The 20,412-nt window shown below is 43.0% G+C and overlaps 1 protein-coding gene across 6 annotated transcripts; it reads left to right on the top strand.

The window, feature by feature from the left end:
• The first annotated feature begins 555 nt into the window (after positions 1–555).
• LOC133418067 (liprin-alpha-3-like) lies at positions 556–19,527 on the top strand. 6 transcript variants are annotated; one of them, XM_061706416.1, is made up of 31 exons: positions 556–691; positions 4,693–5,465; positions 9,012–9,113; positions 9,323–9,487; positions 10,964–11,038; positions 11,143–11,202; positions 11,398–11,526; positions 12,192–12,284; positions 12,649–12,701; positions 13,031–13,259; positions 13,460–13,543; positions 13,632–13,763; positions 13,839–13,901; positions 14,018–14,097; positions 14,281–14,425; positions 14,512–14,702; positions 14,797–15,040; positions 15,136–15,275; positions 15,369–15,517; positions 15,606–15,702; positions 15,805–15,886; positions 15,967–16,167; positions 16,256–16,318; positions 16,710–16,736; positions 16,815–16,990; positions 17,071–17,168; positions 17,244–17,419; positions 17,525–17,593; positions 17,844–18,006; positions 18,460–18,528; positions 18,615–19,527. In XM_061706416.1, exons 2-30 carry the CDS (start codon positions 5,118–5,120, stop codon positions 18,510–18,512), a joined length of 3,687 nt encoding a protein of 1,228 aa, XP_061562400.1. In that variant the 5' UTR covers positions 556–691; positions 4,693–5,117; the 3' UTR covers positions 18,513–18,528; positions 18,615–19,527. The 6 variants fall into 6 exon arrangements, with proteins under 6 accessions (XP_061562400.1, XP_061562399.1, XP_061562397.1 ...); XM_061706415.1 differs by having other exon boundaries at positions 14,239–14,425; XM_061706413.1 differs by having other exon boundaries at positions 17,071–17,419.
• Positions 19,528–20,412: the final 885 nt, after the last annotated feature.

Below are 20,412 nucleotides of genomic sequence, written 5' to 3'. Positions count from 1 at the left end.
CACACACAAATGACAACAACATCAGCATATTACGAGCAGGCGTGAAGTTATTATTAGATTGCATGAATGGGCTGGGATGTCTTGACATACGATTCAAACATTATGGCTCTCTATTGGATTGCTTCTGTTATGCACATTATCCGTCATCGAGTTTTAATGGGGTTGTGCACAGGGCGCCGCACTGCAATGCATGATGGTCTGTTTGCAAATATCATGTCTGTCACTCACTTTGCCTCTTTCTTTCTATCTTCCTTTCTTTCTTTCTTTTTTCGCTCGCGCTTCTCGCCGCATCATCAGCACCGGCGTGCGCGTGATTGGTCCACGCGTGCGCGCGCATAAATCGCAGAAATGCGGAGAATGCTGAGAGAATGTTTCTTTAAGACCCATTACCTCCCAATCCCACCGAGGGGAGGGTGTCTGTGCTAAAGTGGCGTAACGTCACTCTCCCTCGCTCTCTCTCTCTCTCTCTCTCTCTCCCCACTCCTCTTCCTCGTCGTCGTTTAGGCTACATGTGGGGAAAAAAAGAGATGGGGAGGGGGGAGGGGGGGGATACTCACATACACACACATTAGGAAGAGGAGTGGGGCTTTTCTCGGATCCGGATGAGGGTTGCCGACCCACGCACAAATGGACCCGAGGACTATTTAACGCCAAACATACAGACGCTCAAGGCTAAGCCACGACGGCTATGGTAAGGATGCAACTTTGCAGCGAGAGACAAAACAATGGATGCATGCACACCCAAAAAAAAAAAAAAAAAAAAAAAAATAGAAATGCAATTCCTTATAGCGTGCGTGCGTGCGTGCGCGCGCGTGTGTGTGCGTGCGTGCGTGCGCTGTCATCAAGCCACTGACAGGTGTGTTGTGTGCACGCTTTATTTACTGTGTGTGCAGCCAGTCAAAGCTACTTAAACGATAACATGGCCACTTATAACAATCGTGCTAGGAGTGGACCCTGCTTGGAAGCCTTTGCAGCGTTAAAGGCTGGAGATGTTTAAAATACACAATGAGTAATTATGTGAGGGCCTTTGGTGAAAAGGAAATTGCAATTTCGTTTTCATGCATCTATTTTTTTTTTTTTTTTGGGTGCACCTCGTGACGTGCGCGCTGCAGGATGCAGGGCGCGTATAGCATGCATTGTTTTATCGTGTCATGTTTGCCATAAAAGGCTCTTTTAAACGCCACCACACACATTGGATGTTTTATTAGAAGAATGCATTCGAGGGCTGCTTCCTTCCATCTAACCATCCAACACTGGTGATCATGGTCGACTTGTCATCTCTTCATTTTCCCGTTAGTGCATGGTCGTGGATTCCAATTGGGGGGGGGGGGAGAAAAAGGAAAAAAAAAGGCGTGTTTGGTTCGGTTCCGCGTTTTCCTCCCCGCAAAGCAGCTGCCGACAATCACTTATCGATTCCAATGACGCGTTTCTTCACCCACGGGTGGAGGCAGCGGGGGTGGAGTAGGGGTGCCGTTTAATGGCACTGGAAGTGGACTGAGGGGTGAGTTGTTGTGCCTTCAGTGGGAAGGTGCTTTTACATTTAGTCGAGTTGCAGGTATCATTTCATCTGGGCATCTTGTATCCTGTGAGAGATTGTAACCCCCCCAATCACCCCCACCCTAATATTTACTCAGCACCCCCACCACCTGTGTCTTGTATAATTTTCCCAAACAAACATTTCCCTATACAGCATTTTCTTATAATTTTCACTCAGTGATTCTAATAGTACTGGACAATAAGTAGTGTATGTGCACACTCCTCCAGTGCTACATCATGAATTTCAATTTGGGTGACACTTGCTCAAACGATAACAATACTGTAACGTGATTATGTACGCAAACAAAACAAAAACAAAAGTACAGAATTGGAGATTTCCACACGGGTGGCACCCTCAAATGTTCAGCTTTTGCAACTTTAACAACTACATACTGTACCGTAGCCGGAGCCCAAATGGATAACTGCATGATGTTGTCATCGGGCAGCATCCTCAGGTCTCCCAAACCATCACTTTTATTTTTTGGATGTTTGCCGAGCCATTTACATTGCATCGTCAAAGAGAGCGAGCCATTTTCAAAACGTATGATTGGTCAATAATTTGTTTAAAAAAAAAAAAAAGTACAGTTATGTACAATAAAGGTAGGCCTTGTTAATGCACATTCAAGTATTGGGGGGCATACATTTCCGCTGGCTGTCATTCCTCATGGTAATCTAAACTGGTGATTCCCAACCAGGGTGTCATGAGAGATCATCAGACATGCCACTAAAAACGGTTGCTTAATTGAGCCGAAAAAATATGTATTTTTCCTCATTATCTTATTCATCATCTTCATCGTACTTCATTTATCTATGCCAGCGATGTATATGTATAGTGGCAGGCAAGACAATCAAATGCTCTGGCAAAATAACTTGCTAGGGCCTCTCTTCCAGTCAAATGTGACAATCTTAGGGGGAGGGATGTAAGGACATACTCATATGCACATGCCTCAAACCTCCTAGACCTTGAGAGATGGCTTTTCTATTTTTGATGGTCTAGAATTTGGACGGGATTTTCCACAAAGGAATGAGATGCAAACAAACCACTGACTGTGGACCCAAAGAATCCGGTCACCGATGTTGTGCCATGCGCCTGTTCAAATGCTGCATGGTTTCTCCGATGTAGAGGTCATTGCACTCTTCACTACGCTGCACTGCACAAGCAACATTGTTGAGTTTGCTTCTCGGGATTCTGTCTTTCGGGTAAACCAATGGGTTTCAAATGCATTGGTATGTTGTGTTCGAAGAAAATCGACCACGGATAAGCGAAAGAAAATCGATGGATGGATGGATGGATGGATGGATGGATGGTCTTAGTAAACTAAAGATTCAGGTGGCAGACCAAGAGGTCTAGAGACCAACCCTTAATTGATTAATTGCTAAATTCAGAGGTGTGTAACGCGACCTTTGTCTGTACATTGTCTCTGATTAGATCCAGCTGCGATTTTACAATTTTTCCTTTGGAACAACTCCCAACGCAAACGTCCCATGTCCTGCTTCCAGGCAAGAATAAAGTAAGTAAACGCAGCCAGCGCAAACTCTGTTTTGCATCAGTGACCATCCATCAGTAGAGTTTATTTACTGGGACACACAGTGAGGATGCAAAGTGCTATTAGCCAGCTCACCAGCATGAGGAGCCAATTCAAAGATGTATCTTTGGTTACCAATGAACAGTTTTGGTGCTCGGATGTTGGCTGGTGACCAGTTCAGGGTTTGCCCAGCCTCTCGCCCAATGTCAGCTGGGATAGGCTCCAGCTCATCCGCGACCATAGTCAGGCTAAGCGGCATAGAAGATGGATGGTTGTCCACATTTGATTAACAACCTATCTTTTTTTTTAATTATTATTTTGTTTGTTTACTACCAGTTTCTGCTCAACATGTTGGATTTTGCGGGACCACGAAAAGCCCAGCCTGTATAAGTACAGCAGTCTTGTGGATGAGACAGTGAACAATAAGAGAGGGAAGAATAACACAGTGCACTCTATTAATGTGCAATCCATTGCATTTTTGGACGCGGATTCACATAGTGACACAGAGGCCATAATCAGCGAGAGAGGAAATTCAAGATTGGACCGATACGCAGTACTGTAAGTCACAACAGCAACGCTGATTAAATGAAGATAAGTGGAGTGAGATTGCATTTCCAAAGCCCTTATGTTAGTTTTTTTTCACTTCTTGTCAAGAGGGAAATGGGAAGATCAATACCATTCTAATGTCTCGCCACAGCTAATATGCAGTACGAGGCTAAGTTAGCCTAGCTTAGCCCAAAAAGGCACAGTTGAAGAAACGGACACAGCATTACATAAGGTGTACAATCTAATGATATCAAAATACGAGAGTTGTAAGAAAAAAGATAATGAATCATTTAAATTAGTACTGTTTGCATGTAATAATAATTATTTTTCAGAGCTGCAATGCATCATAGTGAGCTGCACATACACTACTCTACATGAAATGGGCAAAATGTTGGAAAAACCCTCTCATTAATGTGCACGACAGTCCTACAATACTGAAAACCACACACAATAATAAACGTTAAATTAACACTGAATAAAAATGAACATTATTATATTTTCAAAGTCTCTGTAAAGTGAAAATTCATGTCTTCTAAATTTGAGACACCACAGAGAAGAGTGTTGTTAACAACCTTGCCAAGTTTTAATGATTGACAACGATATAAAATAAGGCTTCAAAATGGTGAAAAATGAAGACATTCTCTCTGTTCTCGAATGCGTGCACGCGTGGCCAACAACGAGGCGCTCTACAGCGGCCAAGCCAACAGACTATCTGAAGCTTTTAATAGTGGGAGAGGGACGACTCATGCTGCACGCTCAAAATGTGAGACTGGGCGCAGTTTTAGCCAGGCCCCAAAAAAATCTGGGAATCAGAATGGTGGAAAACGGTTTAACGTTACAGCTCCACAAATGAGTACTACATCGTTCTCAGTCTTTGCACGTTTTTATCGATTACATTCAGGCATGTACTCTGAATTCACTTCACAGGGTCTTAAAGGTCATAGTTATTGGTACAGATTTTCAGGTGCACCTGAGGCTCTGAAACGGAACCAATATCACTAAATGTTTGTACATGATCTTTGTAGCATGTTGTTTTACTCATGTAAGAAATGTCTGACGCCATGCATCTTTTTTTTTTTTGCAGCTATTGCACTCTGCTGTGAGAAGTGCTACCTTGTGGACGCAGTCAAGGAGCACATCCACTCCTCTATCCCAATCTCCCGCCACACACTCTCCCCATACTCGCCCTCCACCTGTTCCAGCCACGCACAGAATGGCTTTTCCTTAGAAGCAGCCCTCCCTTTGAGCTCATAAACATTCTGATCACTTACCATGCAGATTGGGACTTTTTGAAGAACGAACAGGGCCAGAGGTGCAGGTGTGAGGCCTGAGGCGTGGAAGAAAAGGCAATAAAAACAGGAAAATATGCTCACCAAAGGGATTATATGTCTCCAGAAATGTAAAGTTTTACATTTTGAGCATCAAACTGTATTTGTACGTACAATCTCGTAAAAATACAAGACTTTTTTTCTGCAAGTCTCCAGTAGTTGACATTCACTCACCGGTCTCATGATGATGTGCGAAGTGATGCCCACCATTTCTGAGGATGGGCGAAGCGGCACGTCAGGGGGCTCCCCCTCTCCTGCCGGGACTGGGGTGGGAGGCCCCGGCGGTGCCACGGGAGGCGGCGGAGGAGGAGGAGGCTTTGGCGGGAGGGATATCCGAGGCGGGGGAGACGAAGGAGGCAGCACGGGGAATCTGGAGTCTCTGATGGTCAACATGCTGACGGAGCGGGAGAGGCTGCTAGAGAACCTGAGGGAGACGCAGGAGAGTCTGGGAACGGCGCAGCTACGCCTACGAGAGCTCAGCCACGAGAAGGAGTCCCTTCAGAGGCAACTCTCCATTGCCCTGCCACAGGTACATCAGTGTGTGTGTATAAACATACAGTAAATGTGTAAACACAAGGAATAGGCCTTGCAAAAGCAATCATTTAGCCACACACCGGTCCACTTCAGTGGTGGTCGCAACTGCTGTGATAAACTACATACAATCTGTAATGAAGCACAGTCAAATGCATTATACACACACACACACACACACATGCATTTCTCACTTTCTGACTACTTCACAATAAGAGCATCCGGATAGTCGCCAAACATTACAGCAGCAGCTGAATAATACGCATAATATTTCCCTATCCCTCAGAAAGGGTTTTCAGTGGAGGGGTGACATTGTAACATGGAGCAGGGCATAGTTAAAGCCTCACGTTGTTGACAGGCTTTATTTTCCTTGCCCAAAAAGGTTTATTACGACTACAGCAGGTTTACATTTCCGGGGTCAAAGGTCGATTTGGCCCAGCTTCACAGCGGCTACTAGTTCTGTTCAGCTCGGTTGCAAGTGTACTGTGCGGATGCCATTTGGGTGACGCAAACCACCGCCGGTCGGACGGTATATCTGTGATTAATACATCACAGCATCCCATCGCAAACCCCTGAATTAACACGCAAATCAGTCGGAAGGTTCAGATGTCACCCCCTTTACTGGACGGGTGCGTATTTGCATCGCACGTGGAGATTGTTATGATGCTCACTTAACTTGTCCTCTTTTTATTTGTTGGGATTTGATATTGAGAGCACACACACATTTACTGCAGTGTACTATACAATATATGACTCATGAGCACCAAAAAATGAGTAATAAGTAATATATTGACAAAGTACACAGAATTGGTTAGTTGTATTATGTGACACATGTGCAATGATATCATGGTATTGTAGGTAGATTGTAGCTAATCACTTCTTTTTCTTTTGTGGGAGTGTGACATTATTCTGGCTTAGCCATGACATATTCACTTTTCGATACATAATCTTGATTTGAATCTTGCCGAAAACGTCCAATAATTTGGAACTGATCAGTGTTGGGGCTGTGAAAAAGTGTAGCATTTTAAAATGACCTTTTTAAAAGGAGAATTAAACATGAAAACTAAAACTCTCATTAGGTTGTGCAAGTGTTAATTAGATATATGTGTACGTTTTTGTGTCAGTGCAGTAAATTAAGCGAGCGCCCTGTGAGGTAACTGTTGCTGCCGCGTCGTATCACAGTGGAGTGGTGTATGAGTACTTGGCTGTGAAGTGAGCTCATGAGACGGTAAGCCTTTGCAGTGACAGTTCAAGCGGCAGCGAGCAGCACACTAAGAGAATGCAAAAATCCTCCTTCCGCACCCTCGCTAATGTTTCTTCTACTGTTAGCTAGAGCAGGTTCGTGTTGACATCGTGGCTGAAAGTCCCTCGCTGATTTCCACTTGTTGTGTCATCAGGTGTCGGTGATAAATAACGCCGCAAGATATCTGCTAAATGGTGGGAATGAATACTTGATAGTCTAGGAATCCTCTTTAGTATACTGGGAGGATTTGCTGATTAATAATGAGTGTTATTTGAGGATTTCTTCCTCCAGCTATGATGAACAGCTTTGGCGTTTTCCTCCGGGATCAATCCCCACTTCTGACAGTGTGTGAGGCGTCTACAGGCATGTTTACTTTGCTGTCGCACTCTGCTGTCTTCTCGGCTGTACTGCTGAGAATCCCGCCAGGATCCACAGAGGAAAATGTGTGTGAGCACAAGATAGCTTAATGGAGATTCTTCATCTGCGAGTTGTGGAGAGATAGTCGCATAGTCTTTAATTAAAGAGTTCAAACGCAAAAGCAGACAGCTACAGTTTTTGGGAATTTAGTAAAATTACTTAATTTATTTCTGCTTTCCAGGTGAAAGCTAATCATTTGTATTTTAGGTATTCACGTTATTATAAATGAAGCAATTAAGAGGCTTTTTTGGGGGGGAACCTTTATGTAAATAAGTACAAAGAGGTCTTTGATGTCATTTCATCGCAAACAGTAGTAAATATATTAAAAAAAGAATCTGCCTTAATAAAGATAATTATACATCGTGCTGATTGACACTGTCGGAAAGGTATTAATGGAGTTATAAATCGATTATATTTGTGAGTAATACTCAACAAATGAAACATTGATTTAATTGGATGAATTTTCTTGTCACTGTTTTGTTATTGGTAATTAAACACAAGACATGGGCAATTCGTTTACCAAAATGCAATGGATTGGAACTGGTTGACAGGAAATTAGTAACTCAAGTAGATTTTGACCCCGTGAGTCTCTCTGTGCGGTGGATGTGGACAAATGATCGACAAGCTTATTCAGTCACTACGTTCTCTCACTGGCTTTTCTTACTCCGCCCTGCCCAGTTGTAAAATAATAATTACAATTAAATTACAGCCATTAGATGGCGTGAGAGAGGTGTAATTTGTTTCAAAAGATCATTTTAATAATATTCTACTGTCAGGTCATACTAACAGTTTTAACGTGATTAAAAAAAATCATTTTTCCCCCAACTGCAAATTACACCTTTAAGCTTCTCATTAGGTATAGTAAATGTCTGCTCCACTTCTTTGTCCTCTGTGCAGGCCATTCTTGTTGGAAAGAATTGATTTAAACAATAAAACAATTTAAATAATGATTTAAACTAAAATGGACATACCGGTACTCTCAGAGGCAAACATATTACTTCAAAAGCTATAAACTGTATTTTGTCACTTTTCATACAAAAGAGAGCTAGCTGAAATCACCTCCAGCATTTTTACGATTTATCACAGGTCGAGCAGCGGATTACGTTTGCACGCACGTACAAAGAGATAGCGTGAGATGGAAAAAGACAAAAAAGAACAAGAAAGGCCAACTGGGATGCTGACCGCCATCCAAACCAGAAACAATCCCAAAGACCCACTGTGTCGCCATCTGCATCCACCTCTCTTTGGCTCTTTTCTCATTGAGCCATCGCTTCTGTCTAATCTTTCCAAGCACAAAGGCAGGAACTGAAAACGTCCTTGTTATAGTCAGATTTATTTATTTATTTCTGTAGTTATTTGTCACAGAGACATCGCTATATAGAGAGAGACTCATTAACCAAACTGAATTAAAATACATTGTGGACGCACAAATTTGCTATGGTTTTGTTTTGCATGATAAGGACTACGTCCTCTTTCAAAGCTGCAAAATGTGTCCTCAGTGGTGTTGTAAAATGACACATCAACACTATGCTTGTCGGGTTTTTATATGAGGTGGGGGTTGGGGGGGGGTCTCTTGTGCATTCCGGTGTAGGGCCATATGTGTAACTGAGTGATGTAATGCATCCATGTGCTCACAAGACGAGTGGCGGTGGAAAGTGTATCAGTGATTTGCATGATTATTATGTCGTTGTACATCGCAGCTGGGCTTCTATTGTGGATCTTATGTTTCTGTGTAAATCTGTTATTCTCACAGCATCTGAATTCTATTTTTATGTTTGGCTTCGCTTGTTTTCATCCCCCAAAACACACATGCGTGCTCTAAACGACGCGCCGTTTAAAAGGTTTGTTTTGTTGGCCCTTGAATGCATCTCTTGCGTTCTGCAGGAGTTTGCTGTGTTGACGAAAGAGCTCAACGTTTGCCGGGAGCAGCTTCTGGAGAGGGAGGAGGAGATTGCTGAGCTCAAGGCGGAGAGAAACAACACACGTGTAAGATGTTTAGCGGCCATTTTTCCCCATTAGCACGTTGACAGCCACAGTGTTATCTCCCTCACCCTTTGCGGTCGTACATGTGGGCGTGACACTAATTCACTTTGCTGCCGCTCTTCGTTTTTCTACTCCATATGTTATCCGTATCTGTCCTCTATCTTCTCCCCTCCTAACCATCCCGTCTGCACACAACCGGCTCGCTCCGACAGTTGTTGCTGGAGCACCTGGAGTGTCTGGTGTCCCGTCACGAGCGCAGTCTGAGGATGACGGTGGTCAAGAGGCAAGCCCAGTCACCGGCGGGAGTGTCCAGTGAGGTGGAAGTCCTCAAGGCCCTCAAGTCTCTCTTTGAGCACCACAAAGCTCTGGATGAGAAGGTGGCTCAAAACTTTTAAGATTTATAGTTACGGTATCACACTACAAAATAATAATAATAATAATAATAATAATGATAATAATAATAATAAAAAATGCAGTATTTCTTATTTCTCACTCCTAATACAGTGGTTCCTTGAGATGAATTTGTACCGTTTGACTGTACGGCTCCTTCTGGTGTGTGTGCCTTGGCCACCTGGGGGCCGTTTAATACAGAAATACGGATATATATATAGAGACGGTCACAACTCAGCTCAGTAAGCTGCAGTAATATTAGACGTTTTTACCAGAGGATAAAGAATATATGCCTGTGAGTGTTGTTATAGTGTATGTTTACATGTGCTGCTTCACCATTTGTGTTCAAATATCCATCGCTTGAAGGGGTACAACGCCAACACACAGATGCTATTCGTTAGCCTGTTTATGGCATTTTGAATTGTTTGTTAGGATTAAGCAAACCGGATTTTCCTAACGCAAAGGAAGCCAAAATGTGGCTGTTTGAATTACACGTGTTATTTTCTTTGTTTTATGTTTACTTTGACAATAAACTTCAACTGAGCGTGACAGCAAACAGCAGGAAGCCTCTCTTTTGATGAATTAGTCAATATTTGCCAAAGTGCCGCTTACGGTGACGCGAGTTGAAGTCGGTTCACTGCCACAATTCAAGTGCTCGTATCTCAAGTTTGTGCTCGCAAGTCAAAAAATAGACCGAATGACAGCTCGGATCTCAAAATTCTTAAGTCAGTTCACTCGGATCTCCAGGCACCACTGTCATAGGAAGTTGCCGGAAAGTTTGGGTGTCGACATGTATTTTAGGAACTTAGGAAGGGTTAGTTTGATGGTTTGGGTTAGACCAAGTGTGTCAAACCAGTGGCTACATACTGTACAATTTGAACTCAAGTGAAACAGAACAGTTAAATAATTTCATAAATCCCTTTTTTTTTTTTTTTTTTTTTATTTTTGTATTATTTTGTGTTATTTTTCTGTTCACTTTGGCAAAACATTTAGTCAAGATGGAACTGGAACGGGATATCACATTATGATTAGAACAGATGTACAAATAATGATCGAAAATTGTATATATAAAGTTGTACTGATGATCATAAGATAGATAAAATTGCTTTTTTGTGTCTTTTATATCATTTTCCAAAATTCATCCCACGGGCCAGATTGGACCCACTGGTGGGCCGATTTTGGCCCATTGGCCGTGTGCTTGACACCTCTGGTTTAGACTCTGAGCATACATTGAAAGTGGAAATTACAAATGATTTTGTTTAGGACTTTTGAACAACAAAAACGTAAATATGAAAAGACTACTTCTTAGTTGCATGAGAAAAGATTTGCTGGTGTGCGGAATGCAATGTTATCTGGATCGCCAATTTTCTTTAGTCTTTCTTAATCTAACACTTTTCAGAGAAAAGCAAATGAATGAGCCCACATTTAGACATATTTGGCACCATCCTTGTCCTCTCTTGCAGGTTCGAGAGCGTCTGCGAGTGGCCCTCGAGAGGGTGTCCATGTTGGAGGATCAACTAGCAGCGTCTTCTCAAGAGGTAAAGTTGTATCAATTTGCCTCCCTAACAAATACATGCTCCCCAGTGACAAACTAATGTTTAATGGTGCTCTCTGTTGGCCTGCTTTGTGTCCCTCTTTCTAGGTAATCTCTTTAAGAGACCAAATTAAAAGGCGTCAACAAGGGGTGGACGGCGGGAAAGATGTAAGGGAGGGTTTTATGGATGTTGGTTCCAGTTGTTTTGTTTTTGTGTACGTGTTAGCGACCAGAGGTCAAGTAGAAAAGTAGATGTATGGGTATCATGAGTGTGATTTCTACTTTTGTGAAATCTTGCATTGCCGCAACCTTCCTCGCTCACAAAATTCTAATGTTTTTTTTAAATTACTGTCGCCACCTCAGCGACTACCCAACGGTCCCGCCTCTGGCCTGGAGGACAGCGAGCTGGAAAGACAGCGGGAAGTAGAAATAGAGCGTCAGCGAGCCGAACTCTCCCAGCTAAGAGAGAGGCTGGCCCTCATGTGCCGGCAGGTGAGTGGGAGCGGTTTCCCCCCTTACAATGCGTTTCACAAAGCAAATTCTTGATTTGCACACGGTGGATGTCAAAAAGGTCTACAAAGTTCAACAAAGTGAACTGATTTGGGAAATAAAACCTTTGGGGTGGCCTGGACGAAGGAGTTATGGGGTCCTGCATTTAGTACCGGAACCAAAATAAAAGGAGAGACTGTTGGGGTTAAATTCAGTCAATTTCATGAATGAAATGTTAGAATGTATGTTGTAAATGTAGGTCAGAGGTTCTGATAGTGTGAGCCACCACTGCCTCAAGGTGACTCTGCATAGGAGGTGCTTTCGCAATCTAAAGGATTTTGCACACTTACAACATCCTATGGTCAAATTGTGCAAAGTCATAGCATAAAATGCCGTACATAAAGAAATGCTAGAATAATGTCCTAAATAAAAAGGATACATATACTGTGAAACAAATACTGCTTTTCATTTTCAAGAAATTATGACTGTACATTACTCTCAAGTCAGCATGTTAAGTTTATGTCACTTTGGCTTTTTAAGAGCATTACTAAGACTCGATGGCTATTTGTGATGAATCACTGTCACTATTTATTTACACTCGCTGCTGTGGGAGTGAAAACTGACTCACTTGGGTTGTCGTCCTGCGTCCCTTTGTGGCATCTCGTCAGGTTGGCGAAATAGAGGAACAGCTTGCGTCCGCCAGGAGGGAGGTGACAAAGTCGGAGGAGGCCAATCAGAAGCTCCAACGGGAAGTGAAAGAGGTCTGTTGGGCCAATCTGTCCTTTGCTGGCCAAAACCCTGAGCTCCTTTCACTCCGGGGGCTTCCAGTGAAGATCTGAACGCAATTGGCAGACAGTATGTCATTGAGTATATCATTTTAAGGGTCATGTCACACCTTAAAAGGAGACATTGTCCATTTTATTCCCCCAAAATATTTGCCTGTTGTCTTAACAATGTGTGGAATTAAACAACCAATCAAGCCTTTTGTCATCTGCCTACTTCTGAGATACTGTCGAGTACACTGGAAATTCAGTGACGTAAGACAAACTAATGAAACCGATAGATTTTTCACAGATATCCGAGAACTTCTCAGTGCCTTTGTGAAAAAATCTCTTCCTCTTTCAGGCCCTTTGCCAAAGAGAGGACATGGAGGAACGGATTACAACACTAGAACGCAGGTAACCAATTTCAAGGGTAATTGCACATATTATTAGAAAACTCACAACATTATATGCAGTCTGTATTAGTTTCCTGTTCAATGGATAAAAGTGGAATAAAATATGCATCTTGTCCTCGCATTGAGGTGTTTGATGGAGTTTAGGTATTTACACTAAACTTGTGCATAGGAGTATAGTCGCGCTGAAACAGAACAGTACCTTTGTTAAACTGTTTCCACGAAATTGGAAGCATTGAATTGTCTAAAATGTCTTGGGCGGATCAATGATTAGGATGAGGACGAGGTGCATCTCAATACTTTGGTTACAATATCATCTGGTGTGGTGTGAAGGTACCTCAGCGCTCAAAGGGAAGCTACTTCCCTCCATGATATCAAGGACAAGCTCGAAAACGATCTGGCCAGCAAGGAGTCCCTCCATAGGCAGAGTGAAGAGAAAAACAGGCAACTGCAGGAGCGTTTGGATGAAGCCAAGCAGAAGCTCCAGCAAACCTTGCAACGAGCTGAGACGCTGCCTGAGATCGAAGCGCAGCTCGCACAAAGGGTTGCTGCTCTCAACAAGGTACAGAGGAACAAACCTTACATTTAAACGGCTCTTAGGTATTTCTCTCATAGCTTTTGGTAGTTGATCAAACTGTTGTAGAAAAAAAAAGTGTACAACTGGGGTTATATCCTCAAAAGTGAAGCTTTTGTACCTTTGAAACTCGATTTTTACGCCTTGGGAATGCATGATTTTCTGACTGACGGTTTCTTTTCTTTTAGGCAGAAGAGCGCCATGGTAACTTTGAGGAGCGACTACGGCAAATGGAAGCTCAGCTTGAAGAGAAGAACCAAGAGCTACAGAGGGTAAACATCATCGAGCTTCCTCGGTTTTTAAGGCAATCAAAAATCGTCTCCTGTCCAGCAACGTGCAGTTTCCACTTGCTCCATTCAGGCGAGGCAGAGGGAAAAAATGAATGACGAACACAACAAACGACTCTCAGATACCGTCGACAAACTTCTGTCCGAGTCCAACGAGAGACTTCAGCTGCATCTTAAAGAGAGGATGGCAGCACTGGAAGAAAAGGTAACCTCGTCAACTCATTAAAGGTTCGGTGGCATTAACAAGTACCTAATATATATTTCATTTCTTCTTTTCTAGAATGCTCTCTCTGAAGAACTGGCCAATATGAAAAAAATCCAGGATGACCTTCTTGCTAACAAGGTATTCAGCTGTCAAGTTGAGGTGTTTTCCTCATGCTAACCAGTCTTTAAACATTCTCGCTGAGGAAAACACAAATTTACAAGGTGACATCTACTCCTTTTCCTTTTGTATTCCAGGAGCAGCTCATCGCTGAGCTGGAACGGATCCAACTTGAGCTGGACCAGCTGAGGGGCAGGCCTGGCTCATCTTATTCCAGGTTTGTCATAATGAACCATAAAAAGACTTGATGTATACCACGCTCAGTCACGACCAGATAAAGAAAAATATCGTCCGAGTGGCTAGAAGCATTGTCATTTACGTGTATGATGGACTAAGCAAATTCTGTTTGTCACTGTAGGGCGGGCAGCGTGAGCTCACTTCCATCCACCTTGTTTCGAAGATCTCTCCCAGGGAGCGCCTCAGAGCTGCGGTACCCGCAGGGCGGCGGCTCCCTCCCGGCTGGCTACAGCAGCTCCTCCGGTGGGGTGGTGGTCAGGCGGAGTCACCGTGGCCGCTGGGGCCAAGCTCGGGACGACTGTAACAAGGTGGTCATCTCATGCTGAGACGATGACGCATCGGTTCTTCCAACCCATCGCTTCATATGTTCCTTTTATATGTTACCTCCTTGCAGTACGGTGAATGGGATAGTGGCACTATGATGGGTCCAGGGTTTGAGGGCGTGGAGGGAGTCTGCTCTGATGACGAAGATGACAGGGAGACTCTATTTGGGTCAGAGCTGCTATCGCCTAGCGGGCAGACAGACGTACAGACTTTAGCTATTATGCTACAGGAGCAACTGGAGGCCATCAACAAGGAGATTAAGTATGCAATCTTAATTGCCGTTAAGGGGAATGATTTGAGATACTGATGCTATTTAGGGACATGTTTTAATTGCTCTTTCTGATTGTCCTCTCAGACTCATCCAGGAGGAAAAGGAGAGCACAGAATTGAGGGCGGAAGAGATTGAGAGTCGGGTTAGCAGCGTGGCACTGGACGCACCCACAATTCCGTCCTCTTCACTGGGAGGCCGAGACAGTGTTGGTCGGGGATACATGACCCCCTCCATCACCTCCTCTACATTGGCGTCTCCCTCACCCCCCAGTTCTGGCCACTCCACCCCCCGCCTGCCACATTCTCCTGCAAGGGAGAATGAGAGACAGGTAAAAAAAAAGGCTGTCTCATTTGCCTTTTTACAAAGACAATCCATTGGCTAGCACTTCTGTGTAAAATCGAATGAACTCTTGACCCCATACAGAACAGCAAAGATGGTGAAGAGTGTCGAGCGCTAGCCTTGATCGATTCCAACCCTCCCGCTGTCCCTCGAGCCCTCCGACTTGACCGGATGACACACACTCACCCAGGAGCGGGCCTCGATGACCACAGGGAATTTCGCAGGTATAAGAAATTTGGAATCTGAGATGCTTGGCTGCCAAAAAGCCAGAATGTGGTGGGTTCCTCCTTTCACACCGTTCACGCGTTTATCCTTAGTCTGTCTGCTGACGGGGCCATCACCGCGAGCCAGGATTCCCTCCACAAAGCTAGCAAAAAGAAAAGCATTAAGTCCTCCATTGGCCGTCTCTTTGGAAAAAAGGAAAAGGGGAGGATCGGTGCACCTGGACGCGAGTCTACCTCTTTGGGCGAGTGTCTTCATTGAAAGCATTTTGCCTGGCGTTTTCTTGTGCTCTGGTCTTCGCAACTGAACATTGTATCTGTGAACCATTCCAGCCTCGACTCCTTCAGATGACTTGGGCCCAGCAGACCCACTGGGCCTGGCTAAACTTGGGACCGGAACAGTAGAAAAAGACCGTCGAAGCAAAAAGAAGTGAGATTGAAATCATTCACAAACAAAATCATGTTACTATCTAAAATCCGCATCGAAGTGATGTTCTTTATATGTACTTTTAATATTCCACTCCCTTGCCAGGCATGACCTACTCGAGGAGGCCTGTCGTCAGGGTCTGCCTTTTGCCTCATGGGATGGTCCAACGGTTGTTACATGGCTTGAGGTATAGTTATAGCAGCTTTTCTTTTGGGTCACCGGATAGTTTGTACGGACTAAAAAAAATGTTTGTGCTGTTTTCTGCAGTTGTGGGTAGGAATGCCGGCATGGTACGTGGCAGCATGCCGCGCCAACGTGAAGAGCGGCGCCATTATGGCCAACCTTTCGGACACGGAGATCCAGCGAGAGATTGGCATAAGCAACCCTCTGCACAGGCTCAAACTCCGACTAGCCATCCAGGAAATGGTTTCCCTCACCAGCCCGTCAGCGCCGGCAAGCACACGCTCTGTAAGACCCCCGCAAACATTGTCTTGTGTCCTAAAACCCAACCAGCAGTCAACAGAGGTTGGATTCATTTTGAATTCTGTCTTCGCAGTCAACCAGTAATATCTGGATGACACATGCTGAGATGGAGTCACTCGCTGCTGCCACTAAACCAGTAAGACTGATGTTATTTGTTTTATGTTGTCCTTAAGTATACAAAAGGTTCCAAAACAACAGTTCTGACTGAACAAACAAAATATCTTTAATCGTTCCGATGTTATCGTCAACTTGACATGTTTTTTCTTTTCTTTTTCTTTGTCTTTTATTAGGCCTGTTTGGCGACACCTTTCCCTTACCGCTCCCTTAAAATCTGTGCAGATGTAATGTTTTTTTCCCCAACTAATTTTCACTAACAGAAACTTTTCCTTCTTCTGCCTTCCCTCTCCTCATACCGTTTTCACCATAACACACACACACACACACACACATGCAAATACACACGTTTGCTCTTTGTGCACCTCTCCATTCCTCTTCTCTTTCACTATTTCCCTATTTCGAACCACAAGGAGCAGAAAGAGTTCAGCTGGGATCAGGTGAGTATAGGGGTCAATAGGGCGTCACTCACAAGATATTAGTTTTATCACTGTAGTCATTGCCTTTTCCATCCACAGATCCTGGCTTACGGTGATATGAACCACGAGTGGGTGGGAAATGAGTGGCTGCCCAGTCTGGGTTTGCCCCAGTATCGCTCTTACTTCATGGAGTCACTGGTGGACGCCCGAATGCTCGATCACCTCACCAAGAAAGAGCTGAGGGGCCAGCTGAAGATGGTGGACAGTTTCCACAGGTTGGAGTATCGGTGACATTTTTTTATCTCCAGATTCTTCTTGATCTATTTCTTCACCTGCACACTCTGCGTCTCCGTAGGGTGAGTCTTCACTATGGCATCATGTGCTTGAAGCGCTTGAACTATGACAGGAAGGAGCTGGAGAGGAGGAGAGAGGATAGTCAACATCAGAACCAAGGTGATGACAACTTCCTGCTGATTGTACACACCGCAGGTGTCAGTTTCAACTTTGTCCACGTGTCCCTCTCCTCAGATGTGATGGTGTGGTCCAACGAGCGTGTGATGTGTTGGGTGCAGTCCATCGGTCTCAAAGAGTTTGCAGACAACCTGTTAGAGAGCGGAGTTCACGGGGCCCTGCTGGCTCTCGACGACACCTTTGACTACACTGACTTGGCTCTTCTTCTCCAGATACCCAATCAGAACACGCAGGTATAGACAAACACCTACAAACTATTCAAAGCTTATCCAGCTCATCTGTGAGAAATGGGCTCAAGTGCCTAGACGGGTACTTTATCGAATCTTCTTGGTTTGCAGGCGAGACAGCTCTTGGAAAAGGAGTACAATGCTCTCATCTCCATGGGAACAGAGAGGAGGCCAGATGAGGTACTGCCAGCAGAATAATCAGTCAAGATGATGCTTATTTGGAATCCCTCCTTTATTTTTGTGTTGAAATATGTTTTGTCCTTACCCTTGGTGCTTGAGCTGTGTTCACATCACTGTTAATTGGCCAATCACAGTGTGTAAAATTGAACCCCTGGTGGCGCCTTGTCACAACAAACAATACTTAATCCAACGTCCCCATGCGATGGAGGCCGAGTTAATGACTAACATTAGCGCATTGTGCCTTCTGTAGGACGGCATCAAAACGTTCACACGCTCGCCCTCGTGGAGGAAGATGTTCCGGGAGAAAGACCTTCGCGGCGTGACCTCCGACTCTTCGGAAACGTTACCGGCCAACTTCCGTGCCTCTGCGATCTCTACCCCGTCTGTCACCCTGAGGAAAGTCCAAAGTGAAGGTGAGGAGAGGGACATTTAAGTTAAAACTTTGACGTCCACAAAACAAGCAATTTAGTGGAAAAGCATCAGAAGTCATATGGTGATTTCATATATTCTACGTACTCACCGGCCACTTCATTATAAGAACACACAGTCTAATGAAATCCAGTACAAGAGTAACATTAAACATTTCATGATTTTGATTGACAATGTCTAATCAATAAACTGATACATTAATGAATTTATGATTGCAGGTGTAGTTTACAGTGGTGTAGAACTGACTATAGAAGGCATTCTAATTTTTTGGGTTACCTTATAGGGCTCTGTAAGATGTATTCGGGTTAATTATAAGAAAGTAGGTGTAATTCTGGCAGCGTTAGTGTTTAAAATTGAAGTGTCAACTTTAATTACAGTCAAAAGAGGATGGTTGGATGGATGGTTACTACATAACATAATTACCTTCTTTCCATCAGTGAATTCGGGTCAAAGAGGAGAGTCGGCATCAGTGAGAACATATTCTTGCTAAGACAAAAGCACATGAGGTGAGAGTAGCTTTTGGGTCGTCTTGAGCACAGCCAGCAGAAGCGAAGCGTTTTACCTCACTCTTATGATCTATATCACTTTGCAGACCTCTACCACCATCCTGACCTGAGGAAAAAGACGCAAATGACCCAAGGAAAACAAGCGCAAAAGCCAGGAAGTGACCTCATGCACTCTGAGTGCATGAGGTCAAAAGATATTATAATGAATGGATGCCTTTTGAGTCATCTCGCTGTCTTTATCTCTCAAACCATTGTTGTGGCATGATGCTGTTTGATTCCGTACAAAGTGACCAACGCCTATCGTAAAATCAACTTCCGTTTTTGAGTGTGCTACGGCCATACTGACACATTGAATTTACAGTTTTGGGTGGGGGAATTCACTCCTGTTCAGAACAATAAATACTCCAATTCTTTCAGGTGAACTGGATGCTTTTGATAGGTAATAACCAACTCTTAGTAAAATCACAGTTCAGGACGTTTTTTTTGTGGTAACATGTTCTGAAGCCATAAAATATAAGCGAGATGCACAAATGTGAACAGGACAAACAATGGAACAATAAGCAAAGTGCTTTATGACCCTTTGAAACGGGAACATAAGAGATAACACATTTGTGTTCATATGCATGCCAAAATCAACCATTTTAGAGTGAACGTCAGTCATCTAATGATGTGGAAGCTTGGGAATAAGAACTTTGTAAAATGTGTGCATTTTATTTTTATCATTTTTTTTATGATAATTGCTATTGTATGTATGTACAGTATGTATGCGTGTAAACTATCTGTTCATTTCATACTTAGTTTTAAGATGGATGGTCATTTCATTTGAAGCTAAACAAAAAGAAATGTGTTTTAAATGATGGACAGTCAAGATATGCTACTTGTATGTGTACATTTTGGAAAAACAAATTGTCTTATGGGTTAAGTTGATATTATTGGAGAGTAGTGAATTGAATATAATATGATAACAATAATGATCATGATTGTAAAAGCTGTAATTAAAAAAACAAACCTGTATGGCGCCTCTGCAAGTTATTTTAGTGCTTCTTCATTTCAAGATGAATTTAACTAGTAGCTAACATGAAAAATGAGATCATTTTAGGGCTTCCTGGTTTAAACTCTCCTTCAATATTTGTTTGAAGGAGCATTACTAAGAGCTAAAAACAACAATTGATGAGGAAAATCTTTAAAAGTATCAAGTTTTTAGTCATCTGGAACTTTATTTTTGGAAAATTACAAAGAGGAACCATTATGCTAATTAGCCAGAGGACGAGATTACATTGTATGAAAGACTAATACTCAAGTCACTATTCCTTCTGGGAACTGGGCTTTATATTTAAGATCCACTAACAACACCAGAAAAGAACTCCAAATATTGTACACCTGAAGAACCAAATAAAAACTTTTACATCAGGGAATTTGAATGTTATAGTAATGTCATGCTGCTCAAGCCTAATTACAGTGTTTCAAACAAATGATGGCACAAAATGAATGAATATGTTGTAAATTGGTACAGAATTCAAAATCTTAAAGTGAGCATTGTCATCTACGGAAGCGTTCATTTCATTAAATTGTGCATTATGTTAGCACCATCTACTGGCAAAGACAACAATCTCAATTAATCTTGTGGATTTGGAGTTTTTTCTATTCTCATTATTTTTTATTTTTTTATTGTTTTGGTTGTAAAACTAAAACAAAATACTTCAACTTCCACTATCATGACGAACATTAAAACACAGTAGTGTAGTAGGTCTAAATCTAAAAAACGAGCAAGGTTTTATTCCTAAATAGTACACTTTCAAGCAAAAGGTTGCAGACACCTTTCCATTCAATAGCATGAAGAATTATTTTGTAAGCTCCTGTACCATTATGCACAGTTTCAACATT

This window comes from Phycodurus eques, chromosome 19 (genome assembly GCF_024500275.1).
Source record: "Phycodurus eques isolate BA_2022a chromosome 19, UOR_Pequ_1.1, whole genome shotgun sequence".
NCBI classification, from domain to species: Eukaryota; Metazoa; Chordata; class Actinopteri; order Syngnathiformes; family Syngnathidae; genus Phycodurus; species Phycodurus eques.
The sequence above is the reverse complement of the archived record's forward strand: the minus strand, read 5'-3'. Positions and strand labels throughout refer to the sequence as shown.

Coding starts and splice junctions, on each gene's coding strand:
- LOC133418067 (XM_061706413.1), top strand. CDS start 5,118: ATGATGATGTGCGAAGTGATGCCCACCATTTCTGAGGATGGGCGAAGC. Junction 9,488..10,963: donor ACAAAGCTCTGGATGAGAAG/GTGGCTCAAAAC, acceptor CCTCTCTTGCAG/GTTCGAGAGCGTCTGCGAGT. Junction 12,702..13,030: donor ATTACAACACTAGAACGCAG/GTAACCAATTTC, acceptor TGTGGTGTGAAG/GTACCTCAGCGCTCAAAGGG.